This window comes from Crotalus tigris, unplaced genomic scaffold (genome assembly GCF_016545835.1).
Source record: "Crotalus tigris isolate CLP2741 ecotype Arizona unplaced genomic scaffold, ASM1654583v1 scf7180000017536.10889498, whole genome shotgun sequence".
In the NCBI taxonomy this organism is placed as follows: Eukaryota; Metazoa; Chordata; class Lepidosauria; order Squamata; family Viperidae; genus Crotalus; species Crotalus tigris.
Window position 1 is genome coordinate 10,284,453 of NW_024096460.1, and position 21,100 is coordinate 10,305,552.

Consider the following 21,100-nt stretch of genomic DNA (forward strand, 5'->3'; position numbering starts at 1 on the left):
ATCCTGCGACAATACCTGTAATACCATCAAACATCCACATCTGCCTATCCCAGGTCCTGGGTAAGGACTCGATAGGTAGACAAAATGCCAAATCCAGTCTGAACATCTGGCTGACTGTGCGATGATCCATAATAATAATAATACAAAAGTTCGAAGGGACCTTGGAGGTCATCTAGTCCAACCCCCTGCTCAGGGAGGAAACCCTATACCATTTCAGACAAATGGCTGTCCAGTCTCTTCTTAAAGACTTCCAGTGTTGGAACATTCACCACTTCTGGAGGCAGGTTGTTCCACTGGTTAATTGTTCTCACTGTCAGGAAGTTTCTCCTTAGTTCTAGGTTGCTTCTCTCCTTGATTAGTTTCCATCCATTGCTTCTTGTCCTGCCTTCAGGTGCTTTGGAAAATAGCTTGACTCCCTCTTCTTTACCGGGCTTTATATTAATTTTTGCTCCAAAAGACGCATTAGGGTTAATTTTCCGGTTAGGTCTTATTTTGGGGAAAATATGGTACTACATGCATTCATCTGGCTGATGATTTTAACTGGGGCTTATTTTGGGGGTGGGGCTTATATTACGAGCATCCTGAAAAATCATGCTAGGGCTTATTTTCAAGTGGGGTCTTATTTTTTTGGAGAAATACGATATTTGTGACTGTGGCACTGGCCCAGGGTCATGTGATCACCCTTTGTGATCACATGACAAGCAAAGTCAAGGGGGAAATCGGTTATCCTTAACAAGCAAGTAATTCATTTAACAACTGCAGTGATTCGCTTAACAGTTGTGGCAAGAACCGTCATAGAATGAGGCAAAACTCGCACCATCTGTCTCACTTAGCAACAGAAATTTTGGGCTCGCTTGTGGTTGTTAGTCGAGGACTACCTGTAGAACAGGGCTCCCCAACCCCTGGGCTGCGGCCTGTTCAAAACTGGGCAAGCACACTTGCGCATGAAGCTCCACTCACATGAGCTATGGGCTGTTGCACTTGGGTGTGAAGCTCCACTCGCACAAATGGATGGGGCATGCGCCCACTGTCCAGACGAAAAAAGCTGTCTGAGTGACTTTGGGCTAATCACTAGGACAGGGGTAGGCAACCTTGGCTCTTTTATGACTCGAGGACTTCAACTCCCAGAATTCCTGAGCCAGCCATGCTGAGGGAAAAGGGAGAGGTTTCCAAGCTGAGCCATATTGGCTCAGGAATTCTGGGAGTTGAAGTCCACCATTCATAAAAGAGCCAAGGTTGCCTACCCCTGGCCTAGCCCACTGTTTCTCAGCCTTGGGTACTTTTAAGAGATGTGGACTTCAACTCCCAGAATTCCTGAGCCAGCCACGCTGAGTGGAAAGGGAGAGGTTTCCAAGCTGAGCAATGCTGGCTCAGGAATTCTGGGAGTTGTAGTCCCTGAGTCATGAGAGGGCCATAGTTCCCTCATGCTGGCTCAGGAATTCTGGGAGTTGAAGTCCACGAGTCATAAAAGAGCCAAGGTTGCCTATCCCTGGTCCAGACCAATGGAGTTGTGCGTGCAGGCATGCGCCTACCAGACACACACAGGGCCGGGCTGCCAAGCTGGAAAGGTTGGGAACCACTCCTATCGAATGTATTTTAAGTCCCAAAGGTGCTTTTTTCACGAGGCAGCTGGACTTTCTCGTTTTTTCTTTGAAGACGTTTCGCTTCTCATCCAAGAAGCTTCTTCAGCTCTGACCGGATGGTGGGGTAATGGAAGGATTTATACTCCTTGCAGACAGCTGGTCATTTGCCTTCTTTTAGAGCAGGGGTGTCATGCACAGGCCACGCCCACCCCAGTTCTGCAAAGGCAAAAAACATGGCGACACATCACGTGACACAGTCGAGTTTGACACCCGTGTTTTAGAGAGTCATTGGGGGCCATTTGGAGGTTTAGCTGTGTCCTCAGGGTCACCTGAGTAGCGCAAATGTGTGTAAAGACTTCTTGGCTGCAGGATGTATTGCTATCCAATTTGTCTTTAGGAAGCTTTCTTTTTTTTTTTAAGAAAATTTTATTGATTTTTCTAGTTTTACATTTAAATTTTTAAAAAGCAACGGGGAGGCTGAGTTAATCGATAATTCAATAACATACAAGTATCTTTAGCACAGATCTCAAACTATTACATTAGATATTTCCTCTTTTTTCCCCTTAGTATTTACTGTCTCATATTTAAACTAATACAATTCTTATTATATCGATTAAATAAAAATAACTTTCTTACATTTATCATTAATTTTTAGTTTATACATATCCTAGTTATTTTAACATTCCATCTTTATATAGACAATCAATATACTAATTGTTTTTTCCCAATTTTTAGTTTCCCATTAACATTTAAATTTAACATTTAATATTTATAATTTCCAAATTTTAAATAACCCCAATTCCCTTTATCACAATTCATCATAAGATCTAATGTTCAGGATACACGTCTTTATCTATTTGAATTCTCACCATCTTACATCAACTCATTAGTAATACAATATAACATTCTTATTTTCTGTTAGTTTCCAAATATCTTAAATTTAGTAACCAAAATGTCTCTTATTTCAACATTTAATACTTCCTCTTTTTTTCTCTTGATATCTACTATCTCATATTTAAACTAATAAGTTTTCTACCTACTATACACAACAACTTGAGCAAGAACGCCATCTTGTGATCACGCCACATGGTCCTTGTTGAAATTAAGAAAACTGCATAAAAACACAAAAATGAACACCCAATGATAAGCTTCTTGCAATTTTTATCATGTCCCTGTAAGGCACGGGTGTCAAACTTGCTGCATCACGTGATGTGTCGTGACATATCATGACTTTTTTCGCATTGTCGGAGCTGGGGTGGGAGTAAACACATCCAGGTAGTCCTTGACTTGCAATCACAACTGAGCCCCATTTTTTTTTTATTGTTAAGCAAGGCTTTGCCCCATTTACAACTTTTCTTGACATCGCTGTTAAGTGAATCACTACAGTTGCTAAGTTGGTAACCTGGTTGTTAAGTGAATCTGGCTTCCCCCCTTGATTTTGCTTGTCAGAAGGTCACCAAAACGGATCACGAACAAAGGGTCATAAGGCATTTTTTTTCAGCTGCCATGGTAACTTGAAATGGTCACTAAACGAACGGTTGTAAGTCGGGGCTACCTGTATGTCGCATCTCTAGCAGTTTTTGTAGCCATTAGCAGGAAGGCTAAGTGGGAGTATTAATGAACCACGGAGAGTAAACGCTCTCATTTGTTAATCAGTCCTAGATACAGCCTTTTTAGCTCGGCATTCACACGCTTCTCCCGCCTTCTCTTCCAAACACGTGTTCACCCAGACACCCCCGCGCAAGACAAGGTAGACCCTTCTCCTTCGCCCACCCTTCCCTTTCGGCCCGTATGGTACGTTCCCTCCCGCCCGCCGCCCGCCTCGTCCAGCGCGTGACGTCAGAGGCGCTCACGCGGCGGCGCCTGCGCAGTGGCGCTGCCCTGGGGGGGGGCTGTTTGGGCAGCAGAGCTTCTGTTTACAGCCGTAGGACGCGGCGTGTGGCTGGGCAGGGGGAGAGTTGGCGGCTCGGAGGGCCGGCGGAGGCGGCTGGCGCTGGAGGAACAGGTAGAGCTGCGCCGGCTGTTCTTCCTCGGGGCTCCCTCCGTCCTCAAGTGATGGCAGGCGGGGGGGGGAGCCCCTGTCGCCCGGGTAGCCCTGGCGGCCAGGCCCCGCCCCTTTCTGCCCCCTAGCAACAGCCTCCCCCCGCCCCTCTCTGCCCCCTAGCAACAGCCTCCCCCCCCGCCCCAGCTTCTGTGGGGTGAGCCCTCCCTCCCCCCTTTTTTCCCGGAGGGGGGGTTTTAGAAACGCTCTGGCGCCCTGCACAGAGGTTGGACCACAGGACCCATCATCCTTGGCCAGGGTCGGTAGGCAAGATAGGAAGGGTGTTGTACTCCAAGAGGGTGCTGTGACCTAGGCCAGGAAGCAGAAGAGCCTCTGGTCAGCTGGGGAGTCCCCTGGTGCCCGGCTTCCCCTGCTGGCTGTGCACCATGGGGGCGGGGGGAATTCCCTGCTAGGGATTCCCCTAGTACCCAGTTTGCCATACTGGCTGGGCACAATGGGGGATGGGATTCCCTACTAGGCATTCCCATAGTGCCCAGACTCCCATACTGGCTGTGCATTATGGGGGGAGGGGTAGAGGGAGTGATTTCCCTGCTAGGCATTCCCACAATGTCCAACTTGCCATATATTGGCTGTGCATCATAGGGGAGTAGCCCCCATATCTGGAAAAATTCCCCTCACCCTGCTTAACCCTTCAAAGGGCCCTTGAAAATATTAATCTGAAAATAATACCCTGCTGGGTTTTTTTGTGGCTGGCCTTGCAGTTCTCTTTGGTCTAAATGTTGACTGCTGGTTGGGTTGTTTTTCTGTGTCATGACATCAAAGCAAGCTGTTTTATTTGGTTAATAAATGGTTGGCAGCGCATGGGACTTTGCCATTTCTTCTTAACAGATGTTTCTCAACCTGAGAGAGCTCCGGATGTGTGGAATTTGGCTACCAGAATTCCCCAACCAGCCTTTGCTGAGGAGTCTGGGCATTGGTCCGCATATCTGGAGAGCGGAGAAGGCTGGCTCACAGCCATTTCAGTAGTGTAGAGTAACATCAGGCACACATACCCAAATTATTGTCCCATTTCTCTCTCTTGAGGTGGGCCTTTCCTGAAATGATGTGTTGCTTGCTTATGCTGAAAGGATTAGCAACTTTCTTCTGCCCTTTATTCATAATACTTTCTTCCTAAGCAAGATTCTCCCCACCACCACCACCAGTCGCATACTGGAGATAGGTAAATATTTATCCTAGTTTTTAATCCTAAAAGTCCTTGTGGGTATTTGTCACAGTGAAAGCTGCTGTTATACATTCTTGCAACTTATGCAAATGTTGTCTTGTGGCGGCCTTTCCTGACCATTTCTAAAAGAACCAGGTGTTTTTCCCAATGTCTAATAACGTGCATTTCTTCATAGACACAGATTTGCTCGGAAATGCCTGTGCAATATCTTTTGAGTACTTTGAATTTCTTTTGGAAAGTACCTCTGGGTTTTTCCTGAAACGGGGCTGGTTTGCCTTGAAAACCAAGTGTTTCCTTTGAGTGCGAAAATCAGTTCCGCTGTTTTAGGTTGCGTCCTGCGAATATAGGCGAAGTTCTTTAGCACAACTTCATTGCTGTAAATAGAAGGAACATCTGGGCGACCATCCAAGGAATAAAGTTTTGACACTCTTGTTTGCATGGAACAAATGCCAGGGATTGTGATGGTCATTGCAGAAAAAGAAACACAACACACTTTTTTTCTTTTTCTTTTTCTGGCATTTGGAAACTAGGCTGTCTGCAGTAGGCCTGGGCTGCACAACATGAGTTTTGTTGTCAGAAAGCTATTCATTATCATCCACACCCTCCTTCCCCTGGGATACAGTGATAGGGCAGCGTAGGCAGGAGATTTTTTTTTTTTCAGTAAGTGTGCCCAGAATTGGCTGCAAACCAATTATCTCTTTCTGTGCTTGAACAAAGCATGTAGAAGCATGCTAATAGCCCTGTAATAAGAGAACCAGGTCAGAAAGCAGATGTCTTTTGCATGGAGGATCTTTTTAACTTGGAATATATTGTTTAGTGAAGGAGAATATATGTGCTGACAATAAGCATTAAGCTATATGAAGCACCGGCAGCTAAATGCCAGAAAGAGGTGCATTTCTACTTAAATCCCATTTAGAGCTCTTAGTTTTGGTCCGTGTTTTGCAGGATCCATAAAAGGCTGAGGACAAATACATGGAACATCCATTCTTGGAGCTATAAATATTCTCCTTTATTGAGATCCATTCTGTGTTTGCTTTTCTCTGTATGTTCACTTCTAGGAACCCTCATTTGATATCCAGAGTAGAGACAGAAGGGAGGGAGGGGTAAGGTAACAGGGTCTTTTCACTTGAGGATCAGAAGCAAGTCTTTCTGGGAAAAGGTAGACCTGAAGGTATATTACAATAGACAAGATGGAGAGTTTACAGTTCATGAGGAAAAGAAAGAGCAATGCCAGTTTGGTCTAGCAGGGGCCGGCAACCTGGGCTCTTTTATGACTGGTGGACTTCAACTCCCAGAATTCCTGAGCCAGCCACGCTGAGGGGAAAGGGAGAGGTTTCCAAGCTGAGCCACGCTGGGTCAGGAATTCTGGGAGTTGTCCTAGGATGCCACTGAAGGACCCAATGTTGGGTTTAGACCAGGGGTAGGCAACCTTTGCTCTTTTATGACTGGTGAACTTTAACTCCCAGAATTCCTGAGCCAGCATGGCTCAGCTTGGAAACTCTTCCTTTCCCCTCAGCATGGCTGGCTCAAGAATTCTGGGAGTTGAAGTCCACAAAAGAGCCAAGGTTGCCTATCCCTGCCCTATATCAGGGGTCCTCAACCTTGGCTCTTTTATGACTCGTGGACTTCAACTCCCAGAATTCCTGAGCCAGCAGGGCTCAGCTTGGGAACCTCTCCCTTTCCCCTCAGCGTGGCTGGCTCAGGAATTCTGGGAGTTGAAGTCCACGAGTCATAAAAGAGCCAAGCCTGCCTGCCCCTGGGATAGGTGATAATCTGCTTATGCGATTATCTCTCGGGCAGGTATAGCTCCTGGGAAAGGTTCTCTCAGAGCCACAAATCCTTGACAGCCGCCTCACTTCAAGCCATGATTATCCCTCATCAAGCAGGTCTGCATCTGCTCATGCTCAGAAGGGTTCAGCTCAGTTCCAAAAAAATACAGGTTTATCTAGGCAGGTAGAGACAAGGTCCCTTCCAACGCTGTTATTCTGTTCTATTATAAACCAAGCCTACTGCACACATTTTAAGTCTGTCAACAGCGTAGGTTTTCTTCAACTTACGACCAGTTGTTTAGCAACTATTCAAAGTTACGACAAACCTACCTCGGGGCTGCTTGCGACCCTGATTCAAAGTTACCACAGTCGCCCCTCCACCAAAGGTCAGATGCCTGGCAACCTGGCCATTTGCAGTGTCCGGCAGTCAAGTGACCCTGTTTTATGACAGTTTGGGTGAAAACTGGCAGTTACAGAGCGGACCTTTGTTCACTTAACGACCAAGGCATTTCCTTAATGACTGTGGATTCGCTTAATGATCGGGGTGATTCACTTGACCACGCCTGTAAAAAGGTCATAAAATCAGGTCAGTCACGTGACATGAGGTCGTGTTTTGTGAACATTGTGACTTACAATCATGATGGGCAAGGATCCATGATAGTCGTAGGTTAAGGACCACCTATAGTGCAGATTCAACTCCATCTGTAGAAACTCTCTTGGTGATTCAATCATACTCTTTCAGCTTATCCTACCTCATAAGATTGTTGTTATGATAAGAATCAGTAAATCTGTTTGAACTCCTGGAGAAAGGTTGGTGTATAACAAATAGGTATCTTAGTGCCTGTTTTTTAGAGTTGTTGTTTTGCAGATTATCCCAAATCCACCTAAATACAATACCAATATTTGTAAGTGTTCAATGGGAACTCTGCTGAAGTGGTAATTTCCCATTTAGATTTTGCAGTGTGTTTTATTTTTATTGATACAGTTTTGATACATACAAGTGGATGATTGGTTTTCCTGAACACATGCCAAAGTAAAACATATTAAATTGGAAACTGAAGACCAGATTGGCTGATTCTACAAGTCTCTTGTTAGAAGAGCAAAATACTCTAATTAAAATTCCTGTGCTCTTTTTCCTATATGTATTATTAACAGTCTATCTAAATGGCACTTGAAATTACAAAGTGCTCGCTGATTAAAACTGGCATGCCAAAAGAGAGAGTATGTGAAAATTTTAATGTGATACTTACAATGACCCCAGTTAAAGCAATTATTTAAGAAAATTTTGGTTAAGAGGATTTTGGGTTGAAATATTGAATTGGAGGTTGCATTTGTTTTAAGGCAAGGATCCAGCAAAATTAAACAGATCTCAGGTTTGTATAATAGAATTTTGTACCTACTCTGATCTCTGTGGCCAAATTACTATTTTCAGGTTGATCAGCAGATATGTGCCTTTCCATCATCATTCATTCTTTGTGGGATCCGGTTCAGTTTTAAGTGTAGATTATGCATTTAATTATAAAGAAAATGTGCCTGCATTTTTGCGTCACATGAGAAAAGCACATCTTCCTTCCCCTGTCCTGACCACTTTCTACAGAGGGACGATCGAGAGCACCCTGTCATACAGCATCACAGTCTGGTTTGGAAGCATCCCTGCTTCAGACAGGAAGGCGGTGCAGAGAGTGGTGAGGACAGCAGAAAAGATCATTGGCTGTTCCCTCCCTTCCATCCAGGACATGGTACATAAGTGATGCTTGAGCAGGGTCCGTAAGATTGTCTGGGACACGACACGTGCTCTTCACAACCTGCTTTCCTTGTTATCTTCTGGGAGGAGGGGGCTTCGTGGCATCCGAAGCAGAACATCGCGATTCAGTCATAGTTCCATTCCATACAGTATCCACCTTGTGAACTCTGAAGCTTCCTCCTTCCGTTATGTATTCAAGATGGAAAGTGATTAATAGTTGTATGTTACTTATAAATAAGGGTGTAGGTCTATATATATGTTGTATATAGTATGTTTAAATGTGCGTTATGATGTGTACACTTTGACAGCAAGCAACTAAATTTCATTTTTAAATGTGTGCCGTTGTGCCCACAGCAAAAAATGACAATAAAGGTTATCTATCTAAAGTCTCATTACTACTATTGAGACGTGCATGTTAAGAACTGGAGTGGGGGACTATTGAAATGGTTGGGGTGGGACATGTTCTGAGTAGGTCCTCTATCAGAGTCCATCTCCTTAAGAAGACGTCCAGGACCAAACTTAGACTTCAAGGCTATTTCAGGAAAAATACAACTGGTCCTCGTTTAGCAGCCACAACTGGGACTGGCAATGCAGTCATTAAGCAAAGCGGTCGCCAAGTGAAATCCCGACTGTGCTTATGATCTTACTTCAACTTTTCTTTGCTTTACAGACCTGTGAAGGTCATACATGCGAGGATTAGTTATAAAGTCACTTTTTCATCACCTTTGTAACTGTAAGTATGTACTGTATCTTCCGGCGTATAAGACGACTCGGCATATAAGACGACCCCCGACTTCGGAGAAGATTTGCATGGCTAGAAAGTCATCTTATATGCCGGAAAATACGGTATTTTCTGCCATATAAGACAACTCAGCGTATAAGATGGCCTGCGACTTCGGAGAAGATTTGCATGGTTTAGAAAGTTGTCTTATACGCCGGAAAATACAGTAACTGTAAGTAATGGCTAAATTAGGTAGTCGCTAAACGTAGAGAACAGATCATCCTCGACTTATAATCGTTGGCTTAGTGATATTACAACAGGTTTCCCAGTACTGTCATACTTACAACCTGGATTCAAAGTAACGACAGCCAGCTCATTCCCATCCCTGTGGTTAAATGATCACGGTGTGTTCAGTAACCAGCCTGCATGTGTCCCGCGAACGCATGACCACGATTTGTTTCTACTTGCAAAGATGCCCATTGTTGACAATGGATGCACTTAATGACTGTGGTGAATCATTTAATGACAGCTGCAAAAAAAAAAAGGTTGTAAAATCAGGCAGGGTTACATGGTAACCCGTTTAATGACCAGCTCAGTTTAAAACCCTAATCCCAGGCACAATTACGATTGTAAACTGAGGTAGTGTAATGGAAAATTCTGCATTGTAGGGTTTGGGGTTTTTTGTTGTTGTTGTTATTGTTGTTTAGCTAAGCGTAGAGAAACGAGGAAAGACTGTTTTCAGGAGGCAACTGGACTTTCTTGTTTTTCTTTGAAGACGTTTCGCTTCTCACCCAAGAAGCTTCTTCAGCTCTGACTGGATGGTGGGGAAATGGACGGATTTACAGTAGTGGCCAAAATTGTGGAAACCTTTTGGGAAAAGTGTACAGTAGAAATGCCACCTTTGGTTAAGTTTCCACCCATTTTTCTTCTAATTTCTTTATAACTGTAGCCTTGTTCACTTAACAATATTATTTTACATCGCTTTCTGGGCAACCAGTCAACTCTTTGCACCGTGACTTTATTACGTTTTACGAGCTCACTCAATGAAAGAGCACAAAAAAAACCCCAACCAAATTGATAGTCATCACATAACACACTGACCAATGTCCTCCTCTCAGCTTCAATACAGGACATCAATAACTGAATCCTACTGTGATCTGATTGGCTCTATGGCCAAAACAAGATGACACCCGATTGGCTTTCTAAACGCTCACTCTCATTGGCTACAATCCGATGAAGGAAAGCTATCCCATATCAACCTAAGCAAGTTGCACTTCCTTTTTCTGGTTATTTGGCTATAACTTTTCATAGAATCCAGTACAGATAATTGAACAAACTTCGTTGCATTACATTCTTGATTAAATTATCTTTCCATTGATATATAATTTTATGGTGCTACTCCCCCCAAAAAGGGGTGTTATTCGCCATCAAACCCCAAAAATACACTTTTCCCAAAAAGTTTCCACAATTTTGGCCACTACCGTATATTCCGTGCAGACAGCTGGTCCTTTGATGAGAAACAAGAAAGTCCAGTTGCCTCTTGGAAAAAGCACCTTTGGGACAACCATGGCCTGGATGACTGATAACCTCCATAGACGTGGAGAGCAGGTTGTTCAGTTCGGGGTTCAGCAACTGCAAAATTAGACAAGGACCCTGGTTAGTCATTCCTGAGTCAGCTTCATCTCTAGCGTACAATATTTGAGCCAACACAGCAGCTGCACTGAGGAAAGAACCAGGCTTCAGAGCACAACGTTACAGGGAATCCTCGACGTAGAGCAGTTCAAAATTACAACATCACTGAAAAAAGTGACTTATGACCATTTTTCAGACTTACAACCGTTGCAGCGTCCCCATAGTAACATATTCAGAATTCAGACACTTGGCAACTGACTCATACTTATGGCGGATGCAGTGTCCCGGGGGTCATGTGATCCCCTTTGGTAGCCTTCTGGCAAGCAAAGTCAGCGGGGAAGCCCAATTCACTTAAAAGCTGTGTTACTAACTTAACAGCTGGAGTGATTCACTTAACAACTATGGTACGAAAGATCGTAAAATGGGGCCAAGCTCACTTAACAACTGTCTCCCTTAGCCACGGAAATTTTGTGCTCTGTTGTGGTCGTAAGTCGAGGACTACCTGCAACTCGATCCTGAAGCTGCCGGGTGTCTTAATCAGGTGCTAGTTACACTAACAAAGTTGTGAATTATTGTTGGAAGGAATTCCAAGAGAATTGTTCAGAGATTTGTGGTGCCAAAGGAGGTGAAGGATTACCTGAATGTATCCCATGTACGATCTCCTCTTTCTATTATAAAGTAACAGTCTTTTGAGCATTGATAATACAGATTGTCACATTTCTGTGTTGTGTTCCTTCACAAAAGCGCACACAATGTCAGAAGTCAGCTGGAGTTCAGCTTTCTTATTTCTGAGATTTTTAAAGGAAAATCTCTGGTGAGAAAGAGATTAATTAACAAAAATTAGAAAATTAGAAAATCAATAAAACTTTAAAAAAAGAGAGAAATTAATTAACAAGGTTTCTGTGTGTGCTTTGTATATACAGGTAGTACTCAATTTATGGCCACAGTTAAGCCCAAAATTTTTGCTGCTCAGCGAGACATTTGTTAAGTGAGTTTTGCCCCTTTTTATGACTTGGCCTGCCACAGTTGTTAAGTGAATCACTGCAGGTGTTAAATTAATAACACGGTTGCTAAGTGAATCTGGCTTCCCCATTAACTTGGCTTGTCAAAAGGTCACGAAAGGGGAACGCATGATGCCAGGACACGCAACCGTCATAAATATGAGTCAATGGCCCAGCGTCTGAATTTTGGTCACATGACCATAGGGAAGCTGCAATGGGCGTTAAGGGTGAAAAATAGCTATAAGTCTCTTTTTTCAATGCCGTTGTAACTTCAAATGGCCAATCAATTTTCATTACGATCACAGATCAGCAAATAAAAGCATTAAAAACAACCATAATAATAGTCAAAAAATAAAAATAAAACACCAATAAAGACTAACATATTGCAATCGGTGCCTGTTTAACAATGGGCAGTTAGCCTAATTCGGGGTAGGCAACCTTGGCTCTTTTATGACTCGTGGACTTCAACTCCCAGAATTCCTGAGCCAGCCACATTGAGGGGAAAAGGAGAGGTTTCCAAGCTGAGCCAAGGTGGCTCAAGAATTCTGGGAGTTGAAGTCCACGAGTCATGAAGGGGACATAGTTCCCCCATGCTGGCTCAGGAATTCTGGGAGTTGAAGTCCACGAGTCATGAAGGGGACATAGTTCCCCCATGCTGGCTCAGGAATTCTGGGAGTTGAAGTCCACGAGTCATGAAGGGACCATAGTTCCTCCATGCTGGCTCAGGAATTCTGGGAGTTGAAGTCCACGAGTCATGAGGGGGCCATAGTTTCCCCCATGCTGGCTCAGGAATTCTGGGAGTTGAAGTCCACGAGTCATAAAAGAGCCAAGGTTGCCTACCCCCGGCCTAATTTTACATACAGCATAGCAGAGTTTGGCCACCTTCAGAGAAACTATTTCCCTACTGATTTGATAACAAACGGTCACTAAATGAACTGTTGTAAGTCGGGGACTGACTGTATATGCCCAGGAATCTCTCCTCAACTCTTTCTCTGAATGGTGGCCAATAATGCTTTTTCTGTTCCTTCTGTAATCCAGAGGTGACTTTTTGAACCCTTGTGAGGACCATGGGAGGGGCAGTGAGCGCCGGAGAAGACAATGACGAGTTAATCGATCACCTGAAGGAGGCTCAGTACATTCGGTCGGAGCTGGTGGAACAGGCCTTCAGGGCTGTTGACAGGGCCGACTATTACCTGGAGGAATTCAAGGAGAATGCCTACAAAGATTTGGCCTGGAAACATGGGAACATCCATCTGTCTGCCCCCTGCATTTACTCCGAAGTCATGGAAGCCTTGGATCTTCATCCCGGACTTTCCTTCTTGAACCTAGGTAGCGGCACCGGTTACCTGAGCTCCATGGTCGGACTCATCTTGGGTAAGATGTTGTGCATTTTTGCCAAATTTCCCCCGCAAACCCTGCTTCTTGACTCATGAATGCAAAGATGGACAGTATTTAATATTTATTTGCTATGTATATGTAGGGCTGTGGGTCTATACATATGTTGTACATAGTATGTTGTAGGTTTGTGTCATGTATGTGTTTCACTATGGGAGCGGGCAACTAAATTTCGTTTTTGATGTGTGCCGTTGTGCCCACAGTAAAAAAATGATAATAAAGGTTATCTTATCTTAAAACAAAATAGAGTAGAGTAGAGTAGAGTAGAATAGAATAGAATAGAATAGAAAGATTGTAGAATAAGAATAGAATAGAATAGAATAGAATAGAATAGAATAGAATAGAATAGAATAGAAAGATTGTAGAATAAGAATAGAATAGAATAGAATAGAACAGAATAGAATATATGAGGATGGTGATGAGAATATAGAATAGAATACAATAGAATAGAATAGAATAGAACAAAACAGATTGTAGAATAGGATAAACAGATTGTAAAATAGAATAAACAGATTGTAAAGTAGAATGGAATAAAATATATGAGGATGGTGATGAGAATATAGAATAGGAATAGAATAGAACAGAACAGAACAGATTGTAGAATAGAATAAACAGATTGTAGAGTAGAATAGAATAGAATAGAATAGAACAAAATAGATTGTAGAATGGAATAAACAGATTGTAGAGTAGAGTAGAATAGAATAGAATAGAATAGAATAGAATAGAATATATGAGGATGGTGATGAGAATATAGAATACAATAGAATACAATAGAATAGAATACAATAGAATAGAATAAACAGATTGTAAAATAGAATAAACAGATTGTAAAATAGAATAAACAGATTGTAGAGTAGAATAAAATAAAATATATGATGGTGATGAGAATATAGAATAGAATAGAACAGAACAGATTGTAGAATAGAATAAACAGATTGTAGAGTAGAGTATAGAATAGAGTAGAGTAGAGTAGAATAGAATAGAATAGAATAGAATAGGGCCTTGGAGGTCTTCTAGTCCAGCCCCCTGCCCAAGCAGGAGAACCTATACCATCTCAGACAGGTGATTGTCCAGTCTCTTTTTAAAAACTTCCAGAGATGGAGTGCCCATAATTTCTGGGGCTAAACTGTTACTTACTTATATGTAAGGGTGTAGGTCTATACATATGTTGTATATAGTATGTTTTAAATGTGTGTTATGTATGTGTACACTTTGAGAGCAAGCAACTAAATTTCATTTTTAATGTGGGCCGTTGTGCTCACAGTAAAAAATGCCAATAAAGGTTTAGACCAGGGGCGTCAAACTGCCGGCCTGCGGGCCAGATGCGTCACATGGAAGCCGCACACACCCAAGCTCTGGCAAGGAGGGAAAAAGTTGCGACACGTCATGTGACACAGCAAGTTTGGCACCCCTGATTTAGACTTATATACCACTTCACGGTGCTTTACAGCCCTCTCTAAGCAGTTTTATAGAGACCGCCTATTGCCTCCAACAATCTGGGGTCCTCATTTTATGAACCTCGGAAGGATAGAAAGCTGAGTCAACCTTGAGCCGGTCAGAATCGAACTGCTGGCAGTCGGCAGTCAGCCTGCAGTGCTGCATTCTAACCACTGCACTACCACAGCTCTTAATAGCAATAGCACTTAGACTTATATACTGCTTCACAGCGCTTTTTACAGCCTTCTCTGAGCGGTTTACAGGCTCAGCATATTGCCCCCCAACAATCTGGGTCCTTATTTTACCGACCTCGGAAGGATGGAAGGCTGACTCAACCTTGAGCCGGTCAGGATCGAACCGCTGGCAGTCGGCAGAGTCAGACTGTCTTCTGAGCACTGCACCGCCACTAATATCCTTTTTTTCTGTACGTTAATTCGGGTAGTTCTCAACTTACAACAGTTCTTTGAGTGACCATTCAGAGTTATTATAAAAAGTGACTTAGGACCATTTTTTGCATTTAGGACCATTGCAGCATCCCCGCGGTCACATGATCATATTTATGACAGATGCGGTGTCCCGGGAGTCATGTGCTCCCCTTTTGTGACCTCCTGACAAGCAAAGTCAATGGGGAAGCCCGATTCCCTTAACAACTGTGTGCCTAACTTAACAACTGCAGTGATTCACTTAACAAATATAGCAAGAAAGGTCGTAAAACGGGGCAAAAAGAGAGGAAGCATTAAATGTTGAAATAAGAGAAATTTTGCTTATTAAATTTAAGATATTTGGAAATTACTAGAAAATAAGAATATTATATTGCATTATTAATTAGCTGATGCAACATGAGATCCTGTGATGGATTGTGATAAAGGGAATTGGGGGTTATTTAAAAAATTGGGAATTATAAATATCAAACGTTAAATTTAAATATTAATGGCAAACTAAAAATTGGGGAAAACCTACCAGGGCACCGATTGTCTAAAAAGATTGAAAGTTAAAATAACTAGGATATGTGTAAACTAAAAATGATTGATAAATACATAATTTACTTGGACTTCAGTAAGGCATTTGATAAAGTAGATCACAACCTACTACTTGACAAGATAGAAAAATGTGGGGTAGACAGAACCACCACCAGATGGATCCGTAGCTGGCTGACCGGCCGTACTCAGCGAGTGGTCCTCAATGGAACTGCATCTATATGGAGGGAAGTGTGTAGTGGGGTGCCCCAGGGCTCTGTTCTAGGCCCAGTGCTCTTCAACATCTTTATCAACGATTTGGACGAGGGGATAGATGGGGAACTCATCAAATTTGCAGACGACACCAAGCTGGCAGGAATAGCCAACACTCCAGAAGACAGGCTTAAGATACAGAAGGATCTGGACAGACTTGAACACTGGGCACTAACTAACAAAATGAAATTCAATGGTGAAAAAAGCAAGGTTCTACATTTAGGCAAGAAAAACAAATGCACAAGTACAGCATAGGTGGCACCATGCTCAATAGTAGTAACTGTGAGAGGGACCTCGGAGTCCTAGTAGACAATCACCTAAATATGAGCCAGCAGTGTGCTGCAGCTGCCAAAAAGGCCAACACAGTGCTAGGCTGCATTAACAGAGGGATAGAATCAAGATCACGTGAAGTATTAATACCACTCTTCAATGCCTTGGTAAGGCCACACTGGGAATACTGCATCCAGTTTTGGTCACCACGATGTAAAAAAGATGTTGATACTCTAGAAAGAGTACAGAGAAGAGCAACAAAGATGATTAGGGGACTGGAGGCTAAAACATATAAGGAACGGTTGCGAGAATTGGGTATGTCTAGTTTAACGAAGAGAAGGACAAGGGGGGAACATGATAACAGTATTCCAATATCTCAGGGGCTGCCATAAAGAAGAGGGAATTAAGCTATTTTCCAAAGCACCTGAAGGCAGGACAAGAAGCAACGGGTGAAAACTAATCAAGGAGAGAAGCAACCTAGAACTAAGGAGAAACTTCCTGACAGTGAGAACAATTAATCAGTGGAACAGCCTGCCTCCAGAAGCAGTAAATGCTCCAACACTGGAAGTTTTAAGAAGAGACTGGACAGCCATTTGTCCGAAATGGTGTAGGGTTTCCTGCCTGAGCAGGGGGTTGGACTAGATGACCTCCAAGGTCCCTTCCAACTTTACTACTACTATTATTATTATTACTATAAATGTAAGAAATCTATTTGTATTAAATCGACATAAGAAGAATTGTATTAATTTAAAGGTGAGATGGTAAATACCAAGAGAGGAAAGAGAGGAAATATTTAACATAGTAGTTTGTGATCTGTACTAAGGATATTTGTATGTTATTGAATTATGGACCAACTCAGCCGCCATGTTGCTTTTCAAATATTTAAATGTAAAACTAAAAAATCAATCAAATTTTCTAAAAAAAACAACACACAAAATGGGGCAAAACTCACTTAACAACCGTTTTCACTTAGCAACATAAGTTTGGGGTTCGATTGTGGTTGTAAGCTGAGGACTACCTTTAATATTGAGGGCAGGAGGCAAGTATTCTTGCTTATTTCCACAAAACAAGAGGGTTGGTTTTTTTTCCACCCAAGGAGATTTTCTGTCGAGTCAAACGAGGAAGAGGGAGGCTGTGGGGGGCAGTTGCAGTTCTTCTGTCTCTGTTATTCTTGTGCAATGTCGCATTAACTCTGTCAAGTTTCAGTTGTCAGTTTAAACCAGGGATTTTTCCAGCATGTACACCAGTCGCTCTGTGACCTTCCACCCACTTTGAAACAAAATGAGGGCTCAGCGGCTATGTCGGATTAGTATCCTGCAGGCGAGCTGTTAGCACCCTGTATTTTATAGCTCTGTAAACTCACTGTAAAAGTATTTTATGGTTCTCAAAAGCCCTGGTCCTCTGAGGAGCTGGGAAAGGCTGCAGGACCTTCTCTTTCCCCCCAGTTTGAATGGGCTTTAGATCCCAAAAATACTATTAGACCAGGAGTCAACTTTGGCAACTTTAAGACTTGTGGACTTCAACTCCCAGAATTCCTCAGCCAGCTTTGCTGGCTGAGGAATTCTGGGAGTTGAAGTCCACAAGTCTTAAAGTTGCCAAGGTTGAGGACTCCTGTATTAGATAGAGAATATTTCCTAGCTGGCTTCGATTGGAGTCCTTTGCTACTAAAGTGTTTGTTGGTCTATTTCTTGGTTTTAAAATTGCTTATTTTTTAATGAGGCTCTATGAGAACCTTGCAGCTTGGTTCAGCCGTGTCAACTGTGTCACACTTCTTTAAATGTTATTCACGGAATGGTGGGATGACAAGAGTTGGAAGGGACCTTGGAGGTCATCTAATCCAGACATGTCAAACACAAGGCCCGGGGGCTGAATGTGGCCCACAAAATGGTTTCATGTGGCCCGTGAAGCCATCCGGGAAACAGTGAGGGAACGGCCCCCGCTGCCTTGGCCCTGGCCCAGGCCGGCCGGGAGCCAATGTATAATTTTGTGGTGGCCATCTATGCTGAAACTCATTCAGTCTTAGCTCCACAAGGCCGTCTGGAAACAGCGAGGAACCAGCCCCTGCCGTGTTGGCCTCGTCCCTGGTTGCATGCTGGAGGAGGTGTCACCCTTTGTGAGGAATGAAGAAATGGACCATGCCTTGGCACTTGCCCCGGTCCCTCCCCCTTCTGCCAGACACCCTCAGATCTGCCCCACTCCTGCCCAGGCCCCCACAGGCACCCTTGACGCGAACGATGTAGAGCTGGCCATGCCCACCCAGTAGGCCACACCCACTCCATCCACGCCCACCCAATAGGCCGCATCACCCCCCCCCAGGGCAACCGCAATGCTGATGCCACCCTCAATGAAATTGAGTTTGACACCCCTGATCTAATCCAACCCACTGCTCAAGCAGGAGAGCCTTACAGAATCAAAGAATAACAGTTGGAAGGGACCTTGGAGGTCATCTAATCCAACCCCCTGCTGAAGCAGGAGAGCCTTACAGAATCAAAGAATAACAGATTTGGAAGGGACCTTGGAGGTCATCTAATCCAGCTCCTTAGTCAAGCAGGAGACCCTTCCCCTCCCCTCCTCCTCCTCCTCCTCCTCCTCCATTGTTATTGCAGTGTTGGGTTTGCATTATCACCATTAATTCCAAAACCACTCAGAGCTGGTCCAGAGGGGAACCCGAAGTTTTATTTCAAAGCTTAGTTCTTGAGAAGGAGAAAATCCTCTTCTGGCCCTTGCAGAATCCAGATACACAGTTTAATGAAGAGAAGGACGAGGGGGGACATGATAGCAGTCTTTGAGGGGCTGCCCCAAAGAAGAGGGAGTCAAGCTATTCTCCAAAGCGCCTGAAGGCAGCACAAGAAGCAATGGATGGAAACTAACCAAGGAAAGAAGCAACCTAGAATTAAGGAGAAATTTTCTGACAGTGGGAATAATTAACCAGTGGAACAACCTACCTCCAGAACTGTGAATGCTCCAACATTGGAAGTTTTTAAGAAGAGACTGGACAGCCATTTGTCTGAAATGGTATAGGGTTTCCTGTTTGAGCAAGGGGCTGGACTAGATGACCTCCAAGGTCCCTTCCAACTGTATTATTATTATTATTGATTATTGATTATTATGGATCATTGCACAGTCAGCCAGATGTTCAGACTGGATTTGGCATTTTGTCTACCTATCGAGTCCTTACCAAGGACCTGGGATAGGCAGATGTGGATGTTTGATGGTATTACAGATATCGTCGCAGGATGGAAGCATTTCCTAGTAAGGCCGCCTTTGGCAATTGACTAATAGCGAATTTGTCAATGCCAATGGTGTTCAAGTGGTGCTCCAGTTGTTTTGGGATTGCACCCAAGGAGCCTATGACTATTGGTACTACCCTTGCTTGCTTTTGCCACATTCTTTCTATTTCTATTTGTAGGTCTTTGTATCTTGTTATCTTCTCCAGTTCTTTCTCTTCTATTCTGCTGTCTCCAGGCACTGCCACGTCCACTATCCAGACTTTTTTGTCTTTCTTATCGACAATTGTTAAGTCTGGGGTGTTATGTTGCAGGTGCTTATCTGTTTGAATTCTGAAGTCCCAGAGCAGTTTAATTTTATCATTTTCTATGACTTTCTCTATTTTATGATCCCACCAGTTTTTGCTTACAGGCAAATGATATTTTTTGCAGATCTTCCAATGCACCATTGTTGCTACTTTGTCATGCCGCTGCTTGTAGTCAGTCTGTGCAATCTTCTTGCAACAGCTTACCAGGTGGTCCACTGTTTCTTCAGCTTCTTTGCATAGGCGGCACTTACTGTCTGTTGCTGTCTTCTCAATTTTGACTTTATATGCATTTGTCCTTAAGGCTTGGTCTTGTGCAGCCAGAATTAGTCCCTCTGTCTCTTTCTTCAATTTTCCTGCTCTTAGCCATTGCCAAGTCTTGTTATTATCTGCTTTCCCAGCTATTTTTTTAATGTATTGGCCATGTAGTTAATGATGATGATGATTATTATTATTATTAGAATATAAATGCATGTTATATGCATGTATGCTTTTTATGGTTTTAAGTTCCTTCCACAGGCTAGGGCCAAGCTAGGCTAAAACAAGTTTTTCCATGTTGCATAAGTACAGCATTTTCTTCGCTTATTATGGAAAGGAGGGAATCACAGCCATTGTGTTAGTTAGGTGCCTGGCTGTCTCGTTTAATTTCCCTGAAACATCTTAACAGACATTCATTCTGTAGATTCAAGATGTTATCCTAGTTTAGTAGGTTCCGAAAAGTTAACGAGTTGGATTTGGGGTTGTTAGATTGAGTCTCCTAATTTGATACCTTCTGGGGAGAAAAATTGCAGTAATTCCTCGGCTGAGTCCTTAATTGTTGTTTTGCCCTATTTTGTACGTCAGCACAGCACAGCCGGTGTGGATCCTCCCTTCCCACAGACATCTGCAGAGGTTGTTACAAAGGTTTGGGAAAGAATAGCAAATTCGAAACCTAAGAATGTTGTCTGTACTGCACCACGAGAGCCAACAAGTTTCAGTCTCTCTGTTCAGGGTTAGCAAAGGGAGAAAAAAATAATAATAAAGAAAAGCCGCTTCTAAAAGTCCAACAATTAAAAGCCATTTTTTGCTACCTCTTGTGTATAACATCACATCCGCAAATGGTACTTTAAAAGAACAGTTTCTATCTAGAAGAACATTAAGGACCTTTATAAATATTCTAGGAAACTGAAAATAAGGTGAATATGGGTAAGTCCTCAACTTACAATCGCAATTGAGCCTCAGATCTCCGTTGCTAAGGGAAACATTTGTTAAGTGAATGTTGCCCCATTTTACAACATCTCCTGCCGCGGTTGTTAAGTGAATCACTGCCGTTGTTAAGTTAATAAAATGTTAAGTGAATCCGGCTTCCTCAGGAACTTCGCTTGTCAGAAAGTCGTAAAAAGCGGATCACGTGACCCCGGAACACTGCAGCCATCATAACTATGAGCCAGTTGCCAAGTGTCTGAATTTTGATCATATGACCGTGGGTCAAAGTTCATGCCACAGGAACAACTCCAGACAAAAGCCCAAGAAGGTATAAAAACCCACTACTCCCTATTACATGTGGTCAGTTTTTCCCCAGAG

At 43.1% G+C, this 21,100-nt stretch overlaps 1 protein-coding gene across 1 annotated transcript in view; it reads left to right on the forward strand.

The window, feature by feature from the left end:
- Positions 1-3,449: 3,449 nt before the first annotated feature.
- PCMTD2 (protein-L-isoaspartate (D-aspartate) O-methyltransferase domain containing 2) overlaps positions 3,450-21,100 on the forward strand; it is a 31,162-nt gene continuing 13,511 nt past the window's right edge. Inside the window, exons 1-2 of the mRNA XM_039349112.1 lie at positions 3,450-3,588; positions 12,713-13,048. Of these exons, the coding sequence (XP_039205046.1) occupies positions 12,742-13,048 (307 nt within the window). The 5' untranslated portion in view covers positions 3,450-3,588; positions 12,713-12,741. The remainder of the gene's footprint in view (positions 3,589-12,712; positions 13,049-21,100) is intronic.